The following is a 27,500-nucleotide window of genomic DNA, read 5'->3' on the forward strand; positions in this document are numbered from 1 at the left end:
GCAGGCAGCCCTGCCTTTGCAAGAGCTTGTCCAGCTGTGAGCATGGGTTCAGCCAATCCCACCTACCACAGCACGTGGCACGGGTCACTGTGAAGATACTAGCAGGGCTGTGTGTGTGGTAAGAATGACAACCAGGACACTAAGGACAAAAGAATATCAATGCATAGAACAGTGCCCACACTGCACAGGTGCATACCCAGCACCATATACATGTGCACACCCCCCCACACACATGTGCACGTGGAGGAAGCCCCCAGGATGTGTGCCAGCTGTGAGTTCCTCCAGGAGACACTGTATGTGTGAGGACCACAGGGGAGAATGGCTTTTACTCCATGACCTTTTCCTAGTCTCTAAGGCAGTGAACACACATTAGCTATGCAAAAATAAATATATTTAACTTTTAACGCCCCAGAGGTTCCCATCGTGGATATGAGGGAGCAGCCAACATCAGATTAACTCCCTCATCAAAAACAACTTTTAAAACTATCAAAAAACTAACTGAAACCCTAAGAGGCCGAGATCCGGAGGACAGGGACCTCCCAGCCCTGGGGAGGAGCAGACGGAGGCGGCAGGGCCTGGAGCCAGCAGAGGCTCATGGAGCCAGGAGCCTCTGGGGGCAGTTTCAGAACTGTCCCTTGGATATTTGCTGACTACTAAGTAGCTGTGTATACAGGCCACAACTGAGCGAAAACAACTGCCACGAAACTAAAAACAATAGAATGTACAATTCGGCCTCTGGTGTACTGGAGAGATGAAACCGGACTGATTTCAGGGCCAGCCAAGACGAGGGTTCTGGGGAACACCAAACTTCCAGCTGAGGTCCTGGAAGGTCTGGGGTGTGGGGGCAAACCAGATGCACCCAGCCTTGGCTGGCGTGGGCACGGGTGCTGCTGGATGGCACAGATTTCCTCTCACTGCAGACCTTCAACCAGCCGTCCCCAGACCCTTTCTGGAGTAGCTTGCTCAGGGCTTCTCATGCTTTTCACACCATGTCCGGCCGTCCATAAGAAAGGGCCAGGAATCCCAGAAACAGCCCCAAATGATAGAAAGGACATTAGACGTGGACCCATGGACCAAATGATAAAAAACAATTTACAAAAGGACACCAGACAATTAGAAGACGCCAACTTTAAAGTAACAATTCTTACTGTGCACAAGAAATGCAGGCAACTAGATGGAAAATTTCACCAGAAAACTAGAATCAACAAAAAGGATTAAGTCCTATTAAAAAAATGCAACTGGGCGAGGTTGGTCATGCCTGTAATCCCAGCACTTTGGGAGGTTGAAGTGGGCAGATCACTTGAGGTTAGGAGTTTGAGGCAGCCAGACCAACATGGTGAGACCCCATCTCCGCTAAAATGACAAAAAAAAATTAGCCAGGTGTGGGGGTATGCCCTTGTAGTCCCAGCTACTCAGGAGGTTGAGGCAGGAGAATCACTTGAACCTGGAAGGCAGAGGTTGCGGTGAGCTGAGATTATACTACTGCACTCCAGCCTGGGCGACAGAGCCAGACTTCATCTCAAATACAATACAAAACAAAACAAAAATCCAACAACTGACGCTATGAACTCAAAAGAATGATTTAGGGGAAAATTAAACAGTGCAGATGAGATTTGTGAACTGAAAAATAATTTAATACAAAATACCCAGATTGACATAGAATAAGAAAGAATAGGCTGAGAGTGGTGGCTCACGCCTGTAACCCCAGCACTTTAGGAGGCTGAGGCAGGCAGATCACCTGAGGTTAGGAGTTCGAGACTAGCCTGGTCAACATGGTGAAACCCTGTCTCTGCTAAAAATACAAACATTAGCCTGATGTGGTGGCTCATGCCTGTAATCCCAGCTACTCGGGAGGCTGAGGCACAAGAATCGCTAGAACCTGGAGGGTGAAGGTTGCAGGGAGCCAAGATATTGCCACTGCCCTCCAGCCTGGACAGTGGAGCAACATTCGGTCTCAAAACAAACAAAAATAATGTTTGTGAAGAATGAATAAAACGAAACTCAAGAGAAAACCTTAAACAAGAGGACAAATGATGAAAATAGATGTACCATGTAAATATTAAATCAAAGGGCACTGAAGTGGCTCTGCTAGTATCAGACCCGGCAGACATTAAAGCCAGACCAGTTGGTAGCACTGAAGAATATTTCCTAATAATAAGGGCATCAACTCAACAGGAAGGTAAAACACCTGAGATTAACATGTATTTAACAGAAGTAGCAGGACTGAAGGGAGAAATGGTCACAGCTACAACCATGCTTAGAGATTGTAACAATCACGTCTGCGGCCAACATGGGAAGACGATAACGCACCCGAAAGAACATGCATTTGCCATGCTTGCTGGTACCGTTTATGCAATCGATCTCTTCAGGGCATACGGAACATATATGGGCATAAAGTCTCAACAAACTCCAGAGCAATGAACTCAGCTGAGTGCATCCTATGTCCACTGGGAATTTAATTCAGAATTCATAACAAAAGAGATGACCAGAAAATCCAAAACGGTTTGGGAATTAAGCAATACATTGCTACACAACACAAGGGCGAATGGGGGGAAATCAAAACTCACTAGAAAATACTTTTAACTGAATAATAATGAAAATCTGACGTATGAAAATGTTAGAATTAGGCAGTGCTGATCAGGAAATGCACAGCCCCAAGTGCTTTACTTTAAAAGGCTGAGATGTCCATGATCCATAGATCTCAAAAACTAGCAAAAAAAATAGCAAGATAAACACAAAGAGAGATAAACGGAAACAAAAATATATAAATACACACATAAGAGAAAACATCCAGGAGCTGATTTTTTGAAAAGACAAATATAATGGAAACTCTCTAGCACGTTTGAGTGAAGAGAATAAGAGACAAAAATTCACAACATCGGCCAGGCGCAGTGGCTCACACCTGTGATCCCAGCACTTTGGGAGGCCAAGACAGGTGGATCACTTGAGGTCAGGAGTTCAAGGCCAGCCTGGCCAATGTGCTGAAACCCCATCTCTACTAAAAACATAAAAATTAGCTGGGCATAATGGTGGAAGCCTGTAATCCCAGCTACTTGGGAGGCCGAGGCAGAAGAATCGCTTGAACCTGGGAGGCTGAGGTTGCAATGAGCCGATACTGCACCACTGCACTCCAGCCTGGGTGACAAGAATGAAACTCAGTCTCAAAACAAACAAACAAACAAAAAAGACAACATTGAGAAGACAACAAGTTCTATCGAACGGGGTCAGCAAACTTCTGCTGGGAGTGGCTGGAGAGTAAATACTTCCGGTAGGCTGACCACGTGTAGATCTGTCATATGTCCTGCTTTGCTTTTGCTTCACTTCTTTCTTTTTTTTTGAGACAGGATCTCTGTCACCTAGGCTCAAGTGCAGTGGTGCGATCTCGGCTCACTGCAACTTCACCTCATGGGTTCAAGCGATTCTTGTGCCTCAGCCTCCTGAGTAGCTGTGACTACAGGTGATGGCAGCAGTGGCCCATCTGGTGCGGCCACTTCCATGACGGCAGCTGCAGTGGATAGGGTGTGGCCAGGGCTGCACGCTCCGTGGAGCTGGAGGGAGCCAGGAACAAGTAGAAGCCTTGCCTGCCTCCAAGCTGGAGGGGTGGGAGCTCCACCCTCCTCGGTGCAGCTGCAGCTGTGCTGGTGTCTGGAGCTGCCCACCCCACCGCAGCCAGTGTGCCTGGCTCTGCGCAGCAGCTGGATCCCTCACCTGCAAGCTCACACACTCCTTGCCGCTCTGTTCCTGGCTCGCCCTCAGAGGTGTGGGATCTGGGCCCATAGCCCAAGACAAGCACAGCCCACCAGGCCAAATGGGTGGAACGAGCCCAGCAGGCACGAGCAAAACCCAGGTGAAGGCACCACCGGCCACAGAGGTTTCTGGCTGGCAAAGCGATACACCGCAGACCCCATGACACAGGCACTCACCAGCATGTCCAGCTAACTTCCATATTTTTAGTAAAGACGAGGTTTTACCATGATGGCCAGGCTGGTGGTCTCAAACTCCTGACCTCAAGTGATCCGCCCTCTTGGGCCTCCCAAAGTGCTGGGATTATAGGCATGAGCCACCATGCCAGCCCTTCCTCGCCTTTTTTGAGACGGAGTCTCATTCTGTAGCAGCCAGGCTAGAGTGCAGTGGTGCGACCTTGGCTCAGGCTCACTGCAACCTCTGCCTCCTCGGTTCAAGCAATACCCTGCCTCAGCCTCCCAAGCAGCTGGGATTACAGGCAAGTACCACCATGCCTGGCTAATTTTTTTGTATTTTAGTAAAGATGGGGTTTCACCATGTTGGCCAGGATAGTCTCCGCCACTTGACCTCATGATCCATCCTCCTCGGCCTCCCAAAGTGCTGGGATTACAGGCATGACCCATTGCGCCTGGCCTCTTCCTTGCTTTTTAAAAGCAATCCTTTAAAAATATATATCCCGTCCTTAGTTTCCCGGCTATACAAAAACAGGCCACGGAACCTGCCACTGTCAGAGGCTCATCCCTGCTACAGACATTCAGAAGATCTTAAAGGGGGTACTGAACAATTTCATGTCAATACATCTGAACTTTAACACTTATTTTGAGACAGGAGTCTCGCTCTGACAGCCAGGTTGGGGTAAAGTGGTGTCATCTCAGCTCGCTACAACCTGCGCCGCCTCCCAGGTTCAAGCAATCATCCCATTTCAGCCTCCCAAGTAGCTGCGACTACAGGCATATACCTCCGTGCCTGGCTAACTTTTTGTATTTTTGGTAGAGACAGGATTTTGCCATGTTGCCCAGGCTAGTCTTGAACTCCTGAGTTCAAGTGATCTGCCCGCCTCGGCCTCCCAAAGTGCTGGGATTACAGGAGTGAGCCGCTGCGTCCGCCCAACACATCTGAACTTTAGATGGAGCCGATGAACTTCTGGAAATACACAACTTACCGAAACAGACAGAGGAGGAAACAGACTATGTGAACTATTCCTGCAGCTATTCAAGAAAATGAAGCTAGATAAATATCTCCCTACAAAGAACTGCAGAACTAAATGGCTTTGCCTGTGACATTTTTCAAACATTTAAGAATGAAATAGCACAACATTATACAAACTGTTCCAGATCATTAAAGAAAAGGAAATAATTCTGAATTCATTTAATGAGGTCAGATAATCTTGGTATCAAACCATAGGACTTTGGGATGGTAAAGAGATAACAGCATCATTATCAGTGTTAGTGCCATTTCCTCTCCTTCCCTCCATAGCCCCACTCATTCATTCATTCATTCATTCATTCATTCATTCATTCATTTTGAGAAAGTTTCACTCCATCACGCAGGCTGGGTTGCAGTGGCATGATCTCAGCTCATTGCAACCTCGACCTCCTGAGTTCAAGCAATTCTTGTGCCTCAGCCCCCTGAGTAGCTGGGAATACAGACATGCACCACCGTGCTGAGTTACTTTTTTTTTTTTTTTTTTTTTTTTAAAGACAGAGTCTCGCTCTGTTGCCCAGGCTGGAGTGAAGTGGCATGATCTTGGCTCACTGCAACCTCCGCTTCCTGGGTTCAAACAATTCTTTGCCTCAGCCTCCTCAATAGCTGGCATTACAGGCAACCGCCACCACACCCAGCTGATTTTTGTATTTTTAGTACAGACGGGGTTTCACTGTCTTGGCCAGGCTGGTCTTGAACTCTTGACCTCATGATCCACCCACCTCGGCCTCCCAAAGTGCTGGGATTACAGGTGTGAGTCACCGTGTCTGGCCTAATTTTTGTATTTTTAGAAGAAACAGGGTTTCACTATGTTGGCCAGGCTAGTTTCAAACTCCTGAGCTCAAATGATCCATCCGCCTCGGCCTCCCAAAGTGTTAGGATTACAGGCAGAGCCACTGTGCCTGGCCTACAGCCCCATTTTAAAAAAAGACAAAAGAAGAAAACATAGAACTTTTCCTTAAAGGAAAATTAGAGGGCAATCTCTTGTGAACATGGTAACACAAATCCTAAAGAAAATATTAGCAAATAAGAAACGTATGATCTCAGCGCACACAGGCTAGTGGCCATTCATGGAACCGATTTAACCCATGTAAGCTTTTACTGCTGCCTCCAGGCCCTGGTTCCGTGTTCCCACCTCCTCCAACAGTGGGCTTTTGGCATCTGTACCAACACCCACAGCTGACGTGTATGGGCAGCTCCTTAGCAGCTTTCCTGACACTCAGGGTCAATGAACGAGGGCGGGGGAAAGGGGTGTCCTCTGCAGCACCCCTGGGGCTCAGGGTAAATGAACGGGGCAGGCCGTTCCAGTACTTTGGGAGGCTGAGTTGGGTGGATCACGAGGTCAGGAGATCGAGACCACCCTGGCTAATGGTGAAACCCCATCTCAACTAAAAAATACAAAAAATTAGCCAGGCATGGTGGGTGTCTGTAATCTCAGCTACCCGGGAGGCTGAGGCAGGAGAATCGCTTGAACCCGGGAGGCAGAGGTGGGAGTGAGCTGAGATCGTGCTACTCCATTCCAGCCTGGGCAACAGCGTAAGACTCTATCTCAAAAAAAAAAAAAAAAGAAAAGAAATGAGCAGGAGCAGGGGCATCCTGTGCCGCACCACCAGTGCTCACTGTGCAGGTCTGGCCACAGAAGGGATGATTTCCCTCCTGCCAGACTCCTGGGATCTCACTTGCCTTTTCTGTCTGAGGATCCATCAAGATCTTTATTACTGAGGAGGATCCAAGGCTCGGGAGAGCCCAAAAGGAGGGGAAGAAATATTAGCAAGCTGCATCCAGAGGAACGTGTAATGGAAGACTGCCACAGCACAACTGGGCTCAATTTATTCCAGGAACACAAAGTTGTTCCAGTACTTGGAAAAGCAGTCAATGCAACTAAGCACATTAACAGAGAACCACAGGGCTGTCACCCACCCTTAGAGAAGGCTTTTGTTACAATGCAACACTTACCAGGGAAAACCTCTTAACCTAGGAAATGAAAGCAATTTCTGCAATGTGATAAAATGTATCACAACGAGGCCTAGAGCAAATATCCTAAAGAGGAACAGTGAAAGCTTTTCCTGAGGTTAGGGAGACAGGGATATGTACAGGCCAGTTCAATGAGGCAAGAAAGGGAACAAAAAGGTTAAGATTAGAAATAAAATAAACTGTGGCATTAAGCAGATGACACGTCTGTATCCACAGAAAATCCAAAGCAGTGGCTCACTCTTGGAATCCCAGCATTTTCGGAGGCTAAGGTGGGTGGATCGCCTGAGGTCAGAAGTTCAAGACCAGCCTGGCCAACATGGCAAAACCTCATCTCTACTAAAAATATAAAAGTTAGGTAAGTGTGGTGGCTCACGTCTATTATCCTGACACTTTGGGAGGCCAAGGCAGGTGGATCACCTGAGGTCAGGAGTTAGAGACCAGCCTGGCCAACATGGCAAAAACCCGTGTCTACTAAACACACACACACTAGCTGGGCATGGTGGCAGGTGCCTATAATCCCAGCTACTCAGGAAGCTAAGGCGGGAGAATCGCTAGAACCCTGAGGGCGGAAGTTGCAGTGAGCCAAGATCACACAACTGCACTCTAGCCTGGGCAACAGAGTGAGATGCCGTCTCAAAAAATAAAAAGGAAAAAGATTAGCTGAGCATGGTAGCATGCGCCTGTAATCCCAGTTACTTGGGAGGCTGAGGTAGGAGAATCACTTCAGCCCAAGAGGCTGAGGTTGCAGTGAGCCGAGATTGCATCACTGCACTCCAGCTTGGGCAACAGAGTGAGATCCTGTCTCAAAAATAAAATAAAATCCAAAATAATCTGCAGGCAGAATCTCAGAGTAAATTAGTGAGCTTAGCAAGGTAAGCAGATTTCTAAGATAATCCAATTTGTTTATATGTTAGTAACAAACACGAAAAAAAGAAAGTACTATGTAATTCAAATTTTAAAATGACCTTCTGGGAATAAGTCTTTAAAAAACATGCAGAGAACTGCAAAATATTCCTAAGAAAAATGGGGACAGATGTAGATAAACAGAAGGGTATGCCATGCCCATGGACTGGAAGATCCAATGTCATAAAAATGTCAGATCACCCCAAATCAAGCAACAGAGTTAATGCAATCCCAATCAAATTCCAGCAGGGTTTGTGTGCGTGATATTTGGCAATCTACTTCTGAAAAGTATATGAAAATGCAAAAAATAGCCAACACAAGGCAAATCATAAGGAACTCAACCCTGAAAAATTTAGAGAAAATATTTAGAAAGATTTAGAAAAAAAAACCCCCATGTACTGGCATAGGAAAAAACAGAGGGACAAGGGTACAGAGCAGAGTTCAAATACAAACTCAGTCATTTTGCAGGCGCCTAAGACACCACAAAGGGCTTTGCAGTCCAGCGGCGGAAAAGACCTTTCAATGAAAACACAGGTCGACGGGAAAGTGAAACAGGAACAAGGGAACCTTGAGCCCTGGATCACACCACGCACAAAAATCCATGCCAGACACACTATACATCTGAAAGTCTTTAGTAAGAACTCACAAGAATCTGAATCTTAACTATTAGGAAAGAAAAACAGGAAGAGAGAAAAGGAAGAGAGGAAGGCCAGGAAGAGCCCTAGAGTGCCGATTGCTTTGGGGAGTTTCAGTATGAACCCACGATTGCCCAGGCTGGTCTTGAACTCCTCACCTCATGATCCGCCCGCCTCAGCCTCCCAACGTGCTGGGGTTACAGGTGTGAGCCACCGTGCCTGGCCCCACCATTCTTAAATATATACATTCCCAGCTCTGACTGCTAAAAGGTTATAAAAGCAGCAACACCAAGTGGCAATGAATGAACCTAGCACCAAGATCTTGGTTTCTAAACACCATTCCCCACTAAAAGGAAAAATAACTGATTCTAGGGCTAGGGACCAGAAAGTGTAGGATAAACCTGGAATATGTTGCTGAACAAGGAAGCAAAAAAATGCTTTTTTTAAAAAAACCCCAGGCCGGGCGCAGTGGCTCATGCCTGTAATCCCAGCACTTTGGAAGGCCAAGGTGGGCGGATCACGAGGTCAGGAGTTCAAGACCAGCCTGGGCAACACGGTGAAACCTGTCTCTACTAAAACACAAAAAATTAGCTGGGCGTGGTAGCACACGCCTATCATCCTAGCTACTCGGGAGGCTGAGGCAGGAGAATTGCTTGAACCCAACAGGCAGAGTTTGCAGTGAGTCTAGATTGTGTCACTATACTTCAGCCTGGGAAACAGAGTGAGACTCCATCTCAAAAACAAAACAAAACAAAACAAAACCAACCAACCCCAAACTCTACACTGACAGTAAATAAATAATAACAGTAAGTGAAGGAATAAGACCAATCAGTGGGAGATATAGGGGAAGCTCTTTCCTACGAGACTGCTAACTAGTAAATGTAGGAGTTATAGGGTTACACATAATCATACTTGGGGGTCGGGCGCAGTGGCTCGCCCCTGTAATCCCAGCACTTTGAGAGGCAGAGGTGGACAGATCACCTGAGGTCAGGAGTCTAAGACCAGCCTGACCAACATGGAGAAACCCCATCTCTACTAAAAACACAAAAATTAGCAGGGTGTGGTAGTGCACGCCTGTAATCCCAGCTACTCAGGAGGCTGAGGCAGGAGAATCACTTGAACCCAGCAGGCAGAGGTTGCAGTGAGCTGAGATCATACCACTGCACTCCAGCTTGGGTGACAGAAAGAGACTCCATCTCAAAAAACAAAACACAACAAAAACCAATCATATTTGCACCCATCAAAGCAGTACCTGATTCAGGCAGGAGTCACCAATAAATATTAGAATTAATGGATGGAAGGCTGAGGACACTCAGGATATTCACATAGCCTCTTCTCACAAAGGGAAGAACAGCGACCACCTGCCCCAAACTATCGAAGGAGCATCACCAATATTGAGCCAAAGTGGTGTCACGTGACTCCTACAATGCACTGAGGTTTCACTGCTGTGAATTGCAGACAAAACGAACAACCTGACCCCAATCCTGAGATGAAACCTGACAAATCTAAAGAGAGGGATAGTCTACAAAATGATGAGCCGTGCTTTGCAAAAGATCAGTGTCAGAAAACACAAAGGCTGAGAAACTGTTCTAAAATAAAGAGATGAAAGAGAAGAACCATAAAATGCAATGTGTGATCTGGATTAAATACCAGATCAGGGAAAGGAACACTGCTCTAAAGAACAATATTGAGTCCCCTGGGAAAACGTATGGTCTGTATTTACGTGAGGATGATGCATTGAGATGACATGTCTTGAATTTTGCACAGTGTACTGTGATTATGTAAGAGAATGTCCTTGTTTATTTAAAAAAAAAAGTTCAGCCTTTTGATGTAAAGGGCATAATACCTATAACTTACTTTTAAATGATTTACTGAAAAACCTCTATGTGTAAAGAGAAAAAGAACGATAGAGCAGATGTGGCAAATTCTTACCCACTGTGGAGGGTATACAGAAGTTCTTTGTATTTATCTTACAACTTTTCTGCAAGTTGAAAGTGATTTTAAAACAGCGTGTGTGTGTATGTGTGGGGGGGTGTTTTTTTTAAAATACACATAGAACATCATAATGATCTGAGGGGGGAACAAATTTCTTTTAATACGATACAAAAACTGCTATTGTACAAAAAGTTTCATAAACTTCACTTTAAAAATTATTTTAAGAAACAAAGTTGTACAGCGGGAGAAGCTACTTAGGTGTCTGAAAAAGGATGCCAATTCACAGCACAGGACGAGCAAAGTCACAGGAAAAAGACAGGTAACTCACTCCAGGAAGAGGTGGGCAAAATATTTAAATGGGCACTTCACGAAGAAGGATGCCCAAGTGGCTAAGCCTGTGAAAATGTGCCCAGTATCATTACTTGTTACTGAAATTCAACCTAACACCACTATGAGAGAATCAAGGGCAGCAAACTGCAGATGCCCAAAAAAGTAACAATTACAATGTCTAGCATCTAGTAAAAAAATAAACAAGTGAAAAACCACAGAAAGGTCACCTTAAGGAGAAAAAAAAAATCAGTAAACAGAAACAGACCAAGAAATGATGAAACACTGGCAGTAGCTGAAAAAGGTAAATTTATATATACACACACATACTTACACACACACACACATACACATACATACACACACATACACACATATACACACATACACATGCATACACATACACGCACACACATACACACATACTTACACACATATACACACATACACATACACACACATATGCACACACACATATACATACACATGCATACACATACACGCACATACACATACACACACATATACACACATACAAACATATACACATACATACTCATACACACACATATATATACACATACACATACACACGCATACACATACACGTACATACACATACACATATATACACACATACACACATATACACATACACACATACACTTACATGCACACATGCACACATATATACATACACGCATACATACACATATATACACACACATACACACATATACACACATACACATACATATATACACATACACATACACAAGTATACACATATACACATACATATATACACATACACATACACAAGTATACACATATATACACATACATACACACACATACACATACACATATACACACATATACACACGCACATACACATATATATACACACACATACACACATATACATATACATACACACATATACACACACATATACACATACATATATACACAGACACACATACACATACACACACATACATACATGCACATATACACACATACACACATACACTTACATGCACACACGCACATATACATACACATATACATACATGCGCATACATACACATATACACACATACATACACACATACACTTACATGCATGCACATACACACATGCATACGCATATACGCACATATGCACATACTACACATACACACCCACATACACACATGTATATACATACACATATATACACACATTCACACATATGCACATGCACACACATACACATGCATATCACATACACACATATACACATACATACACACATACACGTACATACATACACATGTACATAGGCTGATATCTGGATATTATAAACATGATCAGAGGATTTTAAAACAGGAACTCAATGAGGGGAGAAATGAAAAGTATAAAAAAAGAACAAAATGGAACTTGAGAAAAGAAAGCCCTTGAGCATGAAGAAACCACAGTAGAAATTATTCAGCTGAAAGGTTATAGAAGAAAAAGGGCAAATAATTAATAAATAGAACCTCAGTGACCAAAGCATACATTTCAGTTTTAGGGTGAGGGGCAGAAAAATAAAGAAACAATTTAAATCACAACTTCGATTTTTAAAAAAAGTATAAATGCACATGTTCAAAAAGCTTAACAAATCCTAAGCGGAATAAATACAAAGCAACACAAAGGCATACAACAGTCAAATTGCTGCAAGCCCGAGATAAAAGCAGCCTGAAAGAAGACACGATAAACACAGGAGAACACAGATAAGGATGACTGTGATTTCCTGGACAATCCAGAAGACAAAGAATATGACATCCTTAAAGCACTGAAAGCAAAGAACTGTCAACCTGGAATTCTGTATGCAGCAAGTTTCCTTGAAAAATGAAGGGGACAATAAATTTTACAAGAAAAGCTGATGACTTATTGTATGTAAGGTATACCTCAATTAGGCAGATATTTTAGAAAGGTGATACAAAGTTGGTTTTTTTTTTTTTTTTTTTTTTGAGACAGAATCTCACTCTGTTGCCCAGGCTGGAGTGTAGTGGTGAGATCTTGGCTCACTGCAACCTCTGCCTCCCAAGTTCAAGTGATTCTCCTGCCTCAGCCTCCCGAGTAGCTGGGATTACAGGCATAAGCCACCACACCTGGCTAATTTTTTGTATTTTTAGTAGAGATGGGGTTTCTCCATGTTAGCCAGGCTGGTCTCAAACTCCTGACCTCAGGTGATCTGCTTACCTTGGCCTCCCAAAGTGCTGGGATTACAGGTGTCAGCCACCATGCCTGGCCAATATAAAGATGTTTTTATAATTTTTCAGAACTCATCACCCTCTAACACTAGGGCTGTAAGAAGTGTTAATGGAAATTCTCAGGCAGAAGGAGAATGGTACCTGAAACTCAACCTGATTATCTGAGAAAATATTTAAAATGGTCCATTTTCAAGGCATGATAAATCTAAGTACTGACAGCCAGCCTGTGGACATGACAACTGCACAGCTCACACACTCTGGTGAGACTGGATTAGTTCTCTTGGGAGTGTTCCCAAGAGAGTGGGCTTTTGTAAAGCCAGGATGCCCCTCTGGCCTTGCCTCTCCACACCCGTCAGGCTCCCCTTTGACCTTCCACCATGCTGTGATGCAGCCTGAATGCCCTCACCGGAAGCTGAGCGGATGCAGGCACCATGCTTCCTGAACTTCCTGGCCTGGAGAACCAAGAGCTAAATAAACATCTGCATAAGTTATCCCACTGCAGGTATTCTGTGCTTATCACAAAACAAACGAAGACCTAGTTTATGCAAAAATTAACTCAAAAACGAGCCACGGACCTAAATATTAAACCCAAAGCTATCAATAAGCAGATGTTTACATGACAAATAAATACACGAAAGAAGTTCAACATCAGACGTTAGAGGCATGAGACAAATTAAAACTACAATGAAATACCACCATGGAGCTACTGGGACAGTTTAAAGAAGAGAAAAACAAGAGTTGACGAGAACAGAGAGATGAGAGATCTCCGCACTGCTGGTTACAACAGAAAATAACAGAACTACTTTGGAAAACAGTTTGGGCAATTCCTATAAACATATGACCTGCATCCTACTTCTAGATTGATTGACCCAACAGAAATGAAAACTTGGGGCCAGACACTGTGGCTCATGCCTGTAATCCCAGAACTTAGGGAGGCCGAGGCAGGTGAATCACCTGAGGTCAGGAGTTTGAGACCAGCCTGACCAACATGCAGAAACACTGTCTCTACTAAAAATACAAAATTAGCTGGGTGTGGTGGCACATGCCTGTAATCCCAGCTACCTGGGAGGCTGAGGCAGGAGGATCACTTGAACACAGGAGGCGAATGTTGTGGTGAGCCGAGATCATGCCACTGCACTCCAGCCTGGGCAATAAGAATGAAACTCCATCTCAAAAAAAAAAAGAGAAAAGAAAAGAAATGAAAACTTGGCCAGGAGCAGTGGCTCATGCTTGTAATCCCAACACTTTGGAAGCCCAAGGCAGGTGGATCACCTGGTCAGGAGCTTGAGACCAGCCTGGCCAACATGGCCAAACCTGTCTCTACTAAAAAATACAAAAAGAATTAGCCAGGTGTGGTGGCGGGCACCTATAATCTCAGCTACTTGGGAGGCTGAGGCAGGAGAATTGCTTGAACTCAGGAAGCAGAGTTTGCAATCAGCAGAGCAAGAATCTGTCTCAAAAAGAAAAAAAATGAAAAGTACATACAAAATCATATATGCACATGTTCTGGCAGCTTAGTTCATAATTACTAAAAACCTAATGTCCTTTAAATGGTGAGTGAGTATACAAACTGGTATAGCCATACAATGGAATACTCCTTACTCAGCAACAAAAGAGAATGAAATGCTAACGCACATGACTGGAATGAATCTGAAATGCACTCGTATCCAAGAGGCCACATACTGTATACAAACCCACCTATAAGCCAGGAAACAGATAAGCGGTGGCTGGGAGTCAGGGGTGGGGTGGGGAAAACGACCACAGAGGAGCAAGATGAGTTTAGGGTGATGAGATGTTCTCTATCTTGGGGATCTACACTGGGGAGGTGATTACATGACTATATGCACTTTTTTTAAATGCCAGGCCAGGCACGGTGATGCATGCCTATAATCCCAGCACTTTAGGATGCCCAGGCAGGTGGATTGCTTGAGCCCAGGAGTTCAAGACCAGCCTGGGCAATGTGCTGAAATTCTGTCTCTAACAAAAAAATCCACAAAAATTAGCTGGGCATGGCGGCAACGTGGCTGTAGTCTCAGTCACTTGAGAGGCTGAGATGGGAGGATGGCTTGAGCCTGGGAGGCAGAGGGTGTAGTGAGCTGAGATCGTGCCACTGCACATTCCGGCCTGGGTGACAGAGTAAAATGCTGTCTCAAAAAGTAATAATAATTGTCTTAAACCTCCAAATTGTACACCAAAGAGTAAGTTTTACAATATGTAAAATTAAAAAGTTATTAAAAATAGAAAAAGATAACTTTATAACAAAAATGACATAAAGCTTATAGCATATGAAGAAGTAAAATACAGGACAACATTAGCACAAAGGCCTGGAGGAGGAACTGAGAACACTGTTTTAAGAGTCTTTAAGTTATGTGTGAGGGGCGTGGTGTAGTCGAGGGGGTGGGGCTGACGGAAGTCAGAGACGCAGCCATTGCTAAACCACGGAAGCAGGGGCAGGAATAGCTGGTAAGCAATCGTGGAGCTACAGAGGAACACTGAATCCTATTCCACAGAGAGACATGCAGCGAGGGAGCAAAAGGAGAAAAGGCAAATGAACAAGCAGCAAGATGACAGACACACACCTAAAGCCACTGAAAGTTATGCCAAACGTAAATGGTCTAAAGATTCCAAATAAAAGGTAGATTGTTAGACTGCATGAAAATGCACATCCCAGCAATAGGCTGTCTCTAAAAAATACGCTTTAAGACACAGGTAGGTTAAAAGTAATAGGAGAAAAAGAGCCAAAATCATGCAAATACTAAATCTAAGAAAGCTGAAATGCTATAGTGACATCAAAGTAGACTTCAGAGATGGATAAATGACATGAAAGATACGAATTGCTATGACTAGGACAAGATGAAAGAGAAAATCCTAATAGTTCTATGTCTGAAGTAATATTGGTAATTAAAGTCAATTGTAACTGGTAAGAATGCTGCTAATTAAATTGGTAATTAAAAGTCTTCACACAATTAATAGCAACAAACCCCAGGCCCAAGTGGCTTCACTGGTAAGACAGTTCTATCAAACACTTAAACATATCAAGCTGACACCAACTCTTTCAAGAAATAAGGAAGGGAACTTAAAGTCAGCATTATGCAGAAGATACCAAAACCCGACAAACACAAGAGAGGAAAATTACAGATCAATAACCTTCATGAACATAAATGCAAAATTCCTTAAGAAAATATCAGCGAGTTGAATCTAGCAATATATATAAACACTGTAATACAAAATAACCAAGTGAGGTTCATCCCAGGAATGCAAGGGTGGTTCAATATTTGAACAGTAACTGATGCAATACACCATGTTAACAAAATTAAGAACACCTGCATTATCACTTGCATAAATAGAAACTTCCACAAATTGGTCAAATGCAGCTATGCAAAACCTACAGCTGACATCACAGATAACAAAGACTGAATGCTTTCCCCCCGAGAAAGAGAATACGGCAGAGATGTCTGCTCCCACCATTTCCACTCAACCTGGAGTGGAAATCCAGAAATACAAGGCATGATGAACTGGAAAGGATGCAGTAAAACTGTCTTTGTTCACAAACAGCATGATGGCCTACATAGGAAATGCTGAGGAATTTGCAGAAAGCTATTAGAACTAATCACTAAAGACAGCAAGGTTGTAGAATACAAGGTCGACATACAAAAAAAATCCATTTTATTCCTATGTGCTGACAATAAACAACTGGAAAATGAAATTATAAACAATATAATCCACAAAAGCCCCAAATTCAAATATAAGAAAGGAGAAATATATGCAAAAAATATGTAGCATCAGCAAGTCTATTCCTAGCTATGTGAGCAAACGTGTGGAAAACGTGTCTGTAAAGACTCGTACATGAATGTTTACAGTCACATTATTCAAAATAGCCAACAAGTAGAAACATTCCGAAAGTCCATCAGCTACTGACTGATAAAGAAAACATGGTACTATCCATACAATGGAATTTGACTTCCCAAGAAAAAAAATGGCTGGGCGCAGTAGCTCACACCTATAATCCTAACACTTTGTGAAGCCAAGGCAGGTGGATGGCTTGAGTCCAGGAGTTTAAGACCAGCCTGGGCAACATGGCAAAACCCCATCTCTACAAAAATACAAAATAATAATAATAATAATAATAATAATAACCAGGCATGGTGGCGAATGCCTATAGCTCCAGCTACTCTAGGGGCTGAGGCAGGAGGACTTCTTGAGTCTGGGAGGTAGAGGTTGCAATGAGCAGAGATTGTGCCACTGTACTCCATCCCAGGCAACAGAATGAGAGGAAGACCCTGTCAAGAAGAAAGAAAAGAAAGAGAAAAAGAGAGAGAGAGGGAAAGAGGGAAGGAAGACCAAGCAAGCAGGCATTCTTGGCTGGGCATGGTGGCTGATGCCTGTAAATCCAGCATTTTGGGAGGCCAAGACAGGCAGATCACTTGAGGTCAGGAGTTCAAGACCAGGCTGGCCAATGTGGTGAAACCCCCTCTCTACTAAAAATACAAAAAATCAGCCAGCATGGTGGTGGGCACCTGTAATCCCAGCTACTCCAGAGACTGAGGCAGAAATCGCTTGAACTCAGGAGGTGGAGGTTGCAGAAAAGAAAGAAAGAAAGAAAAATGAAGTATTGACATATACTTCAACATGGGTAATTTCTGACGCCAAGGGAAAAAAGCCAGTCACAGTATATATATATTCCATTTATCTGAAGTGCCCAGAATAAGCAAAAGTAGACTATGCTTGTCTATGGCTGAAGGGAATATGGGGGAACAGAAATGCCTGCTAAACAGCATGAGGGGGATGACAGAAATATTCTAAAATTGATTGTAGTGCTGGCTTCGTAGCTCTGAATATACAAAAAAACACTGGATTATTACTTTAAATGGATGAACAGTATGGCATGTGAATTATGTCTCAATAAAGCTGTTACATATATAAATAACATCCATATACTAAAAGCTAGAGGAAATTACAGTGGCAAGAAATTGAGAGACATGGCCGGGCATGGTGGCTCACACCTGTAATCCCAACACTTTGGGAGTTGGAGGTGAGCAGATCATAAGGTCAGAAGTTCAAGACCAGCCTGGCCAAGATGATGAAACCCCGTTTCTACTAAAAATACAAAAATTAGCCAGGTGTGGTGGCAGGCACCTGTAATCCCAGCTACTCAGGAGGCTGAGGCAGAGAACTGCTTGAACCTGAGAGGCAGAGGTTGCCGTGAGCCAAGATTGTGCCACTGCACTCCAGCCTGGGTGACAAAGCAAGACTCCATTTGAGAGAGAGAGACCTCAATATTGTTAAGGGGTCAGTTCTCAAACTGATTGACAGATTCATTGCAACATCAATCAACATTTTAGTAATCTTTTAGCTAGAGATCAGCAAACAGCAAAGGACTACAATAACCCTTCAAAACAATTCTTTTTTTTTTTTTTTTTTTTTTTTTTTTTGAGATAGTCTCACTCTGTGGCCCAGGCTGGAGGGCATGATCTCGGCTCACTGTAAACCCTGCCTCTTGGGTTCAAGTGATTCTCTTGCCTCAGCCTCCTGAGCAGCTAATTTTTGCATTTTTAGTACAGTCAGGGTTTTACCATGTTAGCCAGGCTAATTTACGTAACACCACACCAGCTAATTTTTGCATTTTTAGTACAGTCAGGGTTTTACCATGTTAGCCAGGCTGGTCTTGAACTCCTGACCTCAGGTGATCCGCCCATCTTGGCCTCCCGAAGTGCTGAGATTACAGGTGTGAGCCACCACGCCCAGCCCAAAACAATTTTCAATAAGAGAAGGAAGTTGAAGACCTACACCACCTGACTTCCAGACTTACTTAAAGCTACAGGAATCCGGACAGCGGGATATTTGGCATAAGGAGAGCCACACAGATCAATGGAACAGAACAGAATCCAGAAATAGGCCTGCACATACGTAGCCAATTGATTCTTGTCAAAGGTGTGAAGGGAATTCAGTGGAGACCTGGTGCTGCAATGTCTGGGCATCCACAGCGGAAGGAAGTGAACCTTCCCCTACCAGACCCCTTCTGCAAAATGGGTCCAAGATGAACCATTCACCAAAACATCAAAGCAAAACCTGTAAGACTTTCACAAGAAAACACACACACCCCCAGAATTTTAGGGAGACTAGGATTTCTGGAACGGGCTACAAAGAGCGCTAGCCATAAAATAAAACATTAATTGATCTTCATCAAAATTTAAAATTTCTGTTCTTTTAGAGTCACCATCACGGTAATGAAAAGGCAGGCCAGAGTAGAGGACCTGCAATATGTGTATGTGAACTCACTTGCCAATTACACAGGAAACTCTTAAAACCCCCAACTTTTAAGAAATGGGCAAAAGATCTGAAGAAATACAGTGAAACAGTGCTAAAGAACGGTTATTCAGCCTGTGAAGCTCAACAGCACTGGCCATCAGCGAGACGCCGATGGAGACCACAGTGGGCCGCCACTGATATTTCACCCACTAGGAATGGCTGAAACCTCAAGATGACAGAGACACCCACCGTGGGATGCCTGCTGCTCTCACGGGCTGCTGGTGGGAGGGAGCGCAGCCTCACGCAGCCCCTTGGCATCCTGTGTTCACCGGCACAACGAACACAAAACCATGACATCCAGAAACATACAGGACCTCCCACTGCACGGTCCCATGCACAGGGGCCTACGAGAGGCAAAAGGGCAGCAGGGGCAGCAGGTGGGGGTCGCACAGGGCCAGGGTGCCAATTGCCACACTTGGGTATTGACACCAGCCTCGCAGTTCCACGGTAACCCTCTCCCTGCAGGGGACAGCTCTGACCCAGGGACTCTGGGCCCATGACGGTAACCCTATCCCGGGAGGGGACAGCTCTGGCCACAGGGCCTGTAAGCCTGTGAGTGGGTGGCCCTGTGCATTTCCACTTCCCCTTTCCTTCTGGGCTCCCCCTAACCTCCCTGAGGTCCACCTAGTGTCTCCTGTGTGCCTCTCCACAGGGCATGGGGGGGTTCAGGCACCCATCTGTAAGCTTGGTACCCACTTCCACGGGTCAGCCTGATCTCGGGCAAAACAGGCAACGTTGGGACTGCTCAGGGCCCAAGAGGCCCTCCTATCCAGCCTCAGCCCAGCTGCCCGCATCCTGGACCTTGGACAGACGCTGCTGGGCGTGGGTCCTGACACAGCGAGGCACATCCATCCTGGCTCTGCCCGTTGGGAGAGGCCTGCGCTGGGCCCCGCCCTTTCCAGGGTGACCTGCAAGGTCAGCACTGGCCCCGCCCATCCCTCAGCTGAACACACAGGCTTGGGTGGCTGCTCCCGGCCCTGGGCCACAGAACCCAGGGGGGAGCAGGGCTGCTGGGTAGGGTTGTCTTCTGTGTACTCCTGCCTGCAAGGGAGACCACCCCTTGAAAGAACCCCAGGGGAACATTCTACAGGAGGAAACTTCTGTATCTTGATTACAACACTGTACTTGATTGTACAGTGAACTCACTGACTACAGGTTTTATAAAGGATACAAATACTTTTGGTTTTTGGGGTTTTCTTGAGACAGGGTCTTGCTCTATTGCCCAGGCTGGAGTGCAGTGGTGCAATCCCAGTTCACTGCAGCCTCTGCCTCAGAGATTATGGGCATGCATTGTCACACTGGGCTAATTTTTCTATTTTTAGTAGAGACGGGGTTTTGCCCTGTTGGCCAGGCTGATCTCAAATCCCTGACCTTAAGAGATCTGCCCACCTCAGCCTCCCAAAGTGCTGGGATTACGGGTGTGAGCCACCATGCCTGGCCAATATAAATACTTAAAGAAGCAAAATATGCAGGGAGGAGAGAATGGTGGCCCAGACAGGTCACACCAGCATGAGCCACACATGCACGATGCTGATGAAAGCAGCCAGAGGGTTTGGTGCGGGGCTCCCACCTGCCATCCCAGAACTTTGAGAGGCTGAGGCAGGAGGATTGCTTGAGCCCAGGAGTTCGAGACCAACCTGGACAACATAGTGAGACCCTGTCCCGAGAAATAATTACAAAACTAGCTGGGAATAGCAATACACAACTGTGGTCTCAGCTCCTCGGAAGACCTGTGTTGCAGGGGTGTTGACCATTTAAAGCAGAAGGAATCCTCTACCCCCACCCCTGCAGCCAACATCACTCCCCGGTCTGCCTGCCTCTGCCTGGGGCTTCCTCTCTGGCCCCACCCTATCCAGGCCAGAGATGAAAGTATCCTCTGCTCCCTGAGTGGGGCTCTGACAGTGGATGTGTCCCTTCCCAGGCCGCAGGCATGTTTGCATACCCAGCAACCCCAAGTCCAGCCTCTCTTCTTTTTCCTCTGGGAATCCCAAACAGCAGTCCTGAGTTTTGAGCAGCTGGTGGGAGCAGCTGAAGACACACAGCCCTGCTCGCTGCCCAGGCAGGAGTTACCTTCTGGAGGGGTGATGGTGGGGGGTGGCTGGCTGCAAGGGAGACCACCCCGCCCAGCAGCCCTGCTGCCCCCTGGGTTCTGTGGCCCAGGGCCGGGAGCAGCCACCCAAGCTTTCGTGTTCAGCGAGGGATGGGCGGGGCTAGCGCTGACCTTGCAGGTCACCCTGAAAAGGGCGGGGCCTGGCACAGGCCTCTCCCAACGGGCAGAGCCAGGATGGATGTGCCGCGGTGTGCCAGGACCCACACCCAGTAGCATCTGTCCAGGGTCCAGGATGTGGGCAGCTGGGCTGAGGCTGGATAGGAGGGCCTCTTGGGCCCTGAGCAGTCCCAACATTGCCTGATTTGCCCGAGATCAGGCTGCCCCATGGAGGTGGGTACGGAGCTTACAGATGGGTGCCTAAACACCGCCCCCCATGCCCTGTGGAGAGGCACACAGGACACACCAGGTAGACTCGAAGGAGGTTGGAGGGGGGTGCATTTTCCCAGAAGGGAAGGGGAAGTGGAAATGCACAGGGCCACCCACTCACAGGCCCATAGGCCCTGTGGCCAGAGGTGTTCCCTCCCAGGATAGGGTTACCGTCATGGGCCCAGAGTCCCTGGGTCAGAGCTGTCCCCTGCAGGGAGAGGGTTACGGTGGAAGTGTGCGGCTGGTGTCAATACCCAAGCGTGGCTTTGTCTCCGTAGCTACACAGAGTGACATCTGCCAGCTGCAATTAAACATCTGCCTGCCCAAAGTCTCCGCTAAGGGCATGAAAGGGACGGCCAGGAGAGCCCCATCAGGCACAGGATGGGGTGCAGGTACAGGTCCGGGCAGCCCCCTCTCCTTCAGAGGACAGGAGAGACGCCCCAGCATGGCACCACCCCACCCCTCACTGTGTCCTCTGCCAGCTCCGTTTCACTGTCCCTCAACCTCATCGGCCTGCTATGATGAAGGTGCCGGTCCTCAGTGTGGGTGACAATGCCCCCCCCCAATGAAATAACAGCCCAGGCCCCGTGCTGTCATTTGCCCTGGGGGTGAGAGCAGCAGCCATACCCGTCTCAGCCACGCTGGAGGGACCTGTGGATCTGAATATGCCAAGGAGACCATGGGAACAGACCTGAGTGCAGCCAGGGAGCCCCTGCCCTGAGCCCAGACCCGGCTGGCACTGTCCACCAGGCCCACTGCCTTGCCCAGGGCAGCCCCTGGCTCCCAGAGTCACTGCTGGACATTCAGATGCCCCCGAGTCTGAGCCCCAGTGGGAAGGCAGCCGAACACTCCAGGGGAATGAACACAGAGTGGGTAATCGAGAAAGGAGACCCAGAGAGGAAAGGGGGCTGCTCAGGCCGCAGCGCCACCAAGTCCAAGGCTCCGGCTCCCTCTGCCCAGCCCACCTCCCACTCTCTCCGGGGGCTGCCTCGTCTCACCTCCATGGTAGGGGGTAGGGGGTAGGGGTGGGGGTGTGTGGGAGGCAAAGGCTGGCGTTTCACAATCTCTACCTCAGATGCAAGGCCCCTGACAATGTGACTTGGGGATGCCTGGGCTTCACTCTTCAAGAGCTTCCCCCCTCAGCCGGAGGGGAGCTGCACTGGCCGTTTCACTTCCGGTGGATACCATGTTTTTCTTTCACCTCTGGGTGCACCCCACCCCCAGCTCATCTTGCTCCAGGGTCTGCCATCACTGCCGGCCACAGGGCAACGAGGAAGCTCCCTGCCCACTGCAGGGGTGATGGTTTAAGGCCCAGGAGGGCGCCCTGAAGCGAGTACTGCAGAGATGAGGACTGGTGGGCAGGAAGCACTGAGCACCCCGCCAGCATCCACCCAATGGGGTCAGGCCTGCTTTGCTGGGGGGTGGGGGCCTGAACTCGCCTGTCAACCTCACACACCCATGCACGGCACCTTCTCAGCAGCCTCACTCCTGACTGCAACAAACTGAAAACAACCTAAACGTCCTTTGATAGGGTACCGGGTAAATCAAACGTGGCGGCTCCTTCTGACGGGTTGGGGTGGAGACCAGGACCTGGAGGGAGGGAGGAGAGACAGGGGACTGATGAGACTGATGCTGCATGGGGACCCTGCCAGAGAGGCGAGCAGGACCTGGAGGGAAGGAGGAGAGGACGAGACTGACGCTGTGTGGAGACCCTCGCCATGAAGCCGCAGACACCACGGGCAGGGGCTGTGTAGGGGTGGAAAGGCAATTAACTTTATCCATAACATTTTATGCCAAAAACAGGAGAACAGCACTACAGGACAAGCTGTCCATGATGCTTAACGCAAGAGAGGGTGGAACAGCCGCACGCATTATGGCATGCTGAGGTGCAGCTCCAAGACCCTAGGCAGTCGCTCAGGCCCACCTCTCACTCCACAGGTGGGGAGAGACTGAGGACAGAGAGGAGGAGGAGCTCAGGCTGCAGGGACCTCAGAGCACACTGGTCCTACCAGCTCAGAGACAGTTGCCCAGCTCCACTCCCCACGGCCTGTCGAGGGTGGCAGCCAGCCTCCTGCGTGGTTGTGAGGACGTTCCCCAGATGAGCCCAGGGCACAGGAAGCCAGCACCCAGGGGAAGCTCCGGGTCAGGGGACGGCCCCTCCCTCTGCCAGCTCCCCCATGGCACCGCCACCCAGCACACCCAGCGACGCCAGCAACGTCACAGCCAGTAACCTAGATTTTAACCAAGAAATCACACACCCCCTTTCTCTGCCCCACTTATGGGTTTGCTGAACACAAAAACCACGAGAAGAAACCCAGACCATGGCATCCAGAGCCAAACTGTATGGCAGGTGGGCGGGAGCAGGTCTGGCCCCCCGGCCGCCCACTTTCTACCACGCTGGCGTTGCCAACACCCGTGCAAAAGCAGAGACTGCCTCACAGCAGCCATAGCCTGGACAAGCCCTAAAGGAACATGGCCTCAGAGGAGTCCCCACCCCTCAGCCTCAGCAGCACTCTGTACCTCATCTAGTCTGAGGATCGGGGAGTTGGAGGGAAGGCCTCGCCAGAGTGGCTGCCTCCCATCCAGGACTCCACAGAGCCTCTTCTGGCTGCTGTCCTGCCGGTTCCCCAAAAACGCATCAAGGCAGGTGGGCGTGAGGGCTCCTAGCTCATGGAAGTCCAGGTGACTTGAGGGCTTAAGGCTGACCCAGAACCCAAGGGCAGATGCATGGGACAAGTCACCAGGCTCCACCTTGCTCCCAGCAAGCTCAACACCCAGCCCTGCTTCCCATCACCCCAAACACACCGGGGCCCAAGGTCACCCTGGAGTAGCGGGGGTCTGTGCAGGGAGGACCCTGGGAAGCTGTTTGGATGTGTCAGGTCTGTTCCCAGTTCCATGGTGTAGCTCCCTGACTCATCAGCAGGGCACTGTCTGGCTGCCATCATTGGGGGAAGTCCTCAGGGACTGCAGGGGTGCCTAGCCTGTCTGGAGTTCTGCCCCAGAACTGGAGCCCACAGACAGAGCCAGCCCCTTCCCAACAGGGGCCCTGGGTGGGCCTTAGGAGCGTTCCCCAGCAGCCTCTGGCCAGTTCTGCCTCCTCCAGAGCAGGGGCAGAGAGAAAGTGCACACAGGGCAGACTCTGGGGGCCTCGGCCAGCCAGCGCAGGAGCACCACCGGCCCGGCACAGCCTCTGCGGTGAGCCAGAACCTGTGTGATCTGCCCTTCGGAAGGGCCAATTCAGTAGCTAGCACAGTGCCTGCTCTCAGGAACAATCAAGCCCTACCCTACCACTAAAAGAAAACCGAAGCTGTGAGGCCCAGATCTAGGTGGTCTGTGAGCCGGCATTCTGTGGAATTCATGCAAACACAGCAATACGCATTTAAATAAAGTAAGCATTCTCAGGAAGACACCACGGAGCCCAGAGCACCTGCTGGGAAGGCAGTGGCTTCTCCTGCAGGCAGAGAGGGAGCCAGCAGGGGCCACCCTGCTGTCCAAGCTGTGGTGGTGGCTGCTGCACAGGGATCCAGCTGTCCTAGGAGTCCAAGCTGGTGGGTGGTCCTGGCCCCCTTTGCCCCCATCAGCACTGCAGGAGGGGAAGGGCAGGGGGGCGTCCCATCAGGGCTCCAGGATATGTATGGGGTGGAGTGAGTCCCCACACTGCTCCTCGGGGTCACCACCTGCCCGCTGCTGACACTGTGTGCCCAGGCCCAGGCCACTGCACACAGGCCTTTCATGCACACCAGCCAGGCAGCCAGCCCAGACACACAGTCAGGTTGCAGGGACACCCAATCCCAGGCCCCAACTGTGGGACTCTCTGCCCAGCAAATCCTCAACAGTCTCCAGAGACTAACCTGGGAACCACAAATTAGGGCAACCTTTTGGGTCCCAAAGGGGGAGCAGCCCCCCTTGAAAGGAATGAAGAGGAGAGGGACAACCACTCACTCGGCTCAGTTCAGTGGGCACTTCCAGGCCTGTCCCTGATGCCAGGCCTGGAGAGGTGGCAGCAAAGGGGCTGGGTTGAGGGGAATCTCCAGACCTCGCCGGGTGAGGCACAGGCTAAGGTTAAAGAGAAAGGAGGCAGACCCTCCCAGACACTGTGTGGTGCCAGGCCCTTCACAGATGGGGCATGTGAGCCCTCGGGCAGGCCCCTGGGCCACCGAAGCCTGCAAGACCCTTCCTACAGGCTGGCAGTCACCCAGGAGCTCCTGTCTCACCCAGCACCAAGTCAGAACCCCGTGGTGATGGAGCTCTGCCACCTCCTCCAGGCTCAGTAGGGGGTTCCCCTGTGGCCCCGAACTAACGCCTGAGGCCCAGCGGCCTCCTGAGCCACCTGGGTCCCAGGCATGCCCTGCTTCGCAGCCAGGTGACTTTGCATTACCTGCGTAGCTGCCGGAGGCCTTGATGTACATCTGGCCGTACTGCTCCTCCACCATGGTGTCGTAGGCCTCATCATCCTCCTCGTCGTCCTCGTTGTGGTACGAGGTGGGGCTGTCAGTGGTGGGCAGGCTGCTGGCACCCGGACTGGTCCGCTCCCCCTGGGGGTAGGGCACCTGCTGGATGCCGGGGATGAGGGTGGCCAGGCTGGGCACCCCGTAGTAGGAGACTCGGGGCAGTTTGAGAGGGGCTGCGCCTGCCGCCACGGCGGCCCCGGAGGCCACCGCCACACCGTCCCGGGGCCCCGTCTCCAGCGGGCGCTTGGGGGCCAGGCCTGGGCCGGCAGCCGGCGTCAGCTCCATGGCTTCATGCTTGACGCGGGTCAGCAGCGGGATGGGCACCGAGGGGGACACGACGTAGGGGGCGGCGGCGGCTGGCTGCAGCTGGTTGCAGGGACTCTGGGGCTCGGAGCCAGCGTCCTCGATCACGGCGGTCTGCGAGTCACAGTGGGGCGAGCTCACCTTGAACATGAGGTCGGTGCCGCGCTCCACGATGTGCTGGATCTGCAGGAAGCCGGCCGTGTACATGACCACGAGCTGCTCGCTGGCCGTCATGGTGAGCCTGCCCGTGTAGCAGAAGGACAGGATCTGCTGGAAGCAGGCGGGCGGCACCGAGCCGGGCAGCTCGAAGGCGCTCTTGCTATTGCCACTGAACAGGTCTCGGAAGTAGAGGCTGCTAGCGGCCAGCACCGCGCGGTGGGCCTTGAAGGCCTGGCCCTTGACCACGATGGACACATCGCAGTAGAGGCCCAGCAGGCGCTGCTCGTTCAGGCAGCCCAGCACTGTGTTCCCGAAGTTGGGGATCTCGATGTGCAGCATCTGAGACATGGCGGGCGCGCGGGCGGCGGGGCTGGGCTCTCAGCGCGGGGCAGCCCTAGCGGGGCTCATCTGCAGGGCAGGAGGCACGTGGTCAGTCTCCACCCCCCGGGGCAAACACTCCCGCCCAAAGGGCCATTCCCGCACTCCTCCCCTGCCACAGGCCTACAAACACCGAGCCTTCCCCACCACCCTCCCTGCCCCTCCCGGCTGGGACACCCCAGAGAAGGGACTGGGGTCTACGAGACCCCCTGGCTGAAGGGCAAGATGTCCCGGCCTGCGCAGCTGCAGACCCCCGACGGTGCTGCCCGCAAGCAGCGCTCCCACCCCACTCCCGGGGGGCTCCTTTCAGCGACTCGGCCTCAGCAGGCGAGAAGGAAGCAGGCCTGGACCTGCCCCGGGACAGCAGACGGGAGGTGGGGGAGCGGAGGCGGAGGGGGGGCGGGGGGGGGCAGGGGAGCCGGGGAACAGGGAAGGGGGTGGTGGGTAGGATGCCCCTTGGCAG

General features: G+C 49.1%; 1 protein-coding gene across 5 annotated transcripts in view; it reads right to left on the reverse strand.

The window, feature by feature from the left end:
* The window catches only part of NACC2 (NACC family member 2), an 84,929-nt gene that overhangs the window by 17,481 nt on the left and 39,948 nt on the right, over nt 1-27,500 (reverse strand). For all 5 annotated transcript variants that reach the window (XM_054238000.2, XM_002743460.7, XM_035262722.3 and 2 more), the window contains exon 2: nt 26,125-27,067. In XM_054238000.2, coding sequence (XP_054093975.1) covers nt 26,125-27,007 — 883 coding nt within the window. In that variant the 5' untranslated portion in view covers nt 27,008-27,067. The remainder of the gene's footprint in view (nt 1-26,124; nt 27,068-27,500) is intronic.

Source organism: Callithrix jacchus, chromosome 1 (assembly GCF_049354715.1).
Source record: "Callithrix jacchus isolate 240 chromosome 1, calJac240_pri, whole genome shotgun sequence".
Taxonomy (NCBI): Eukaryota; Metazoa; Chordata; class Mammalia; order Primates; family Cebidae; genus Callithrix; species Callithrix jacchus.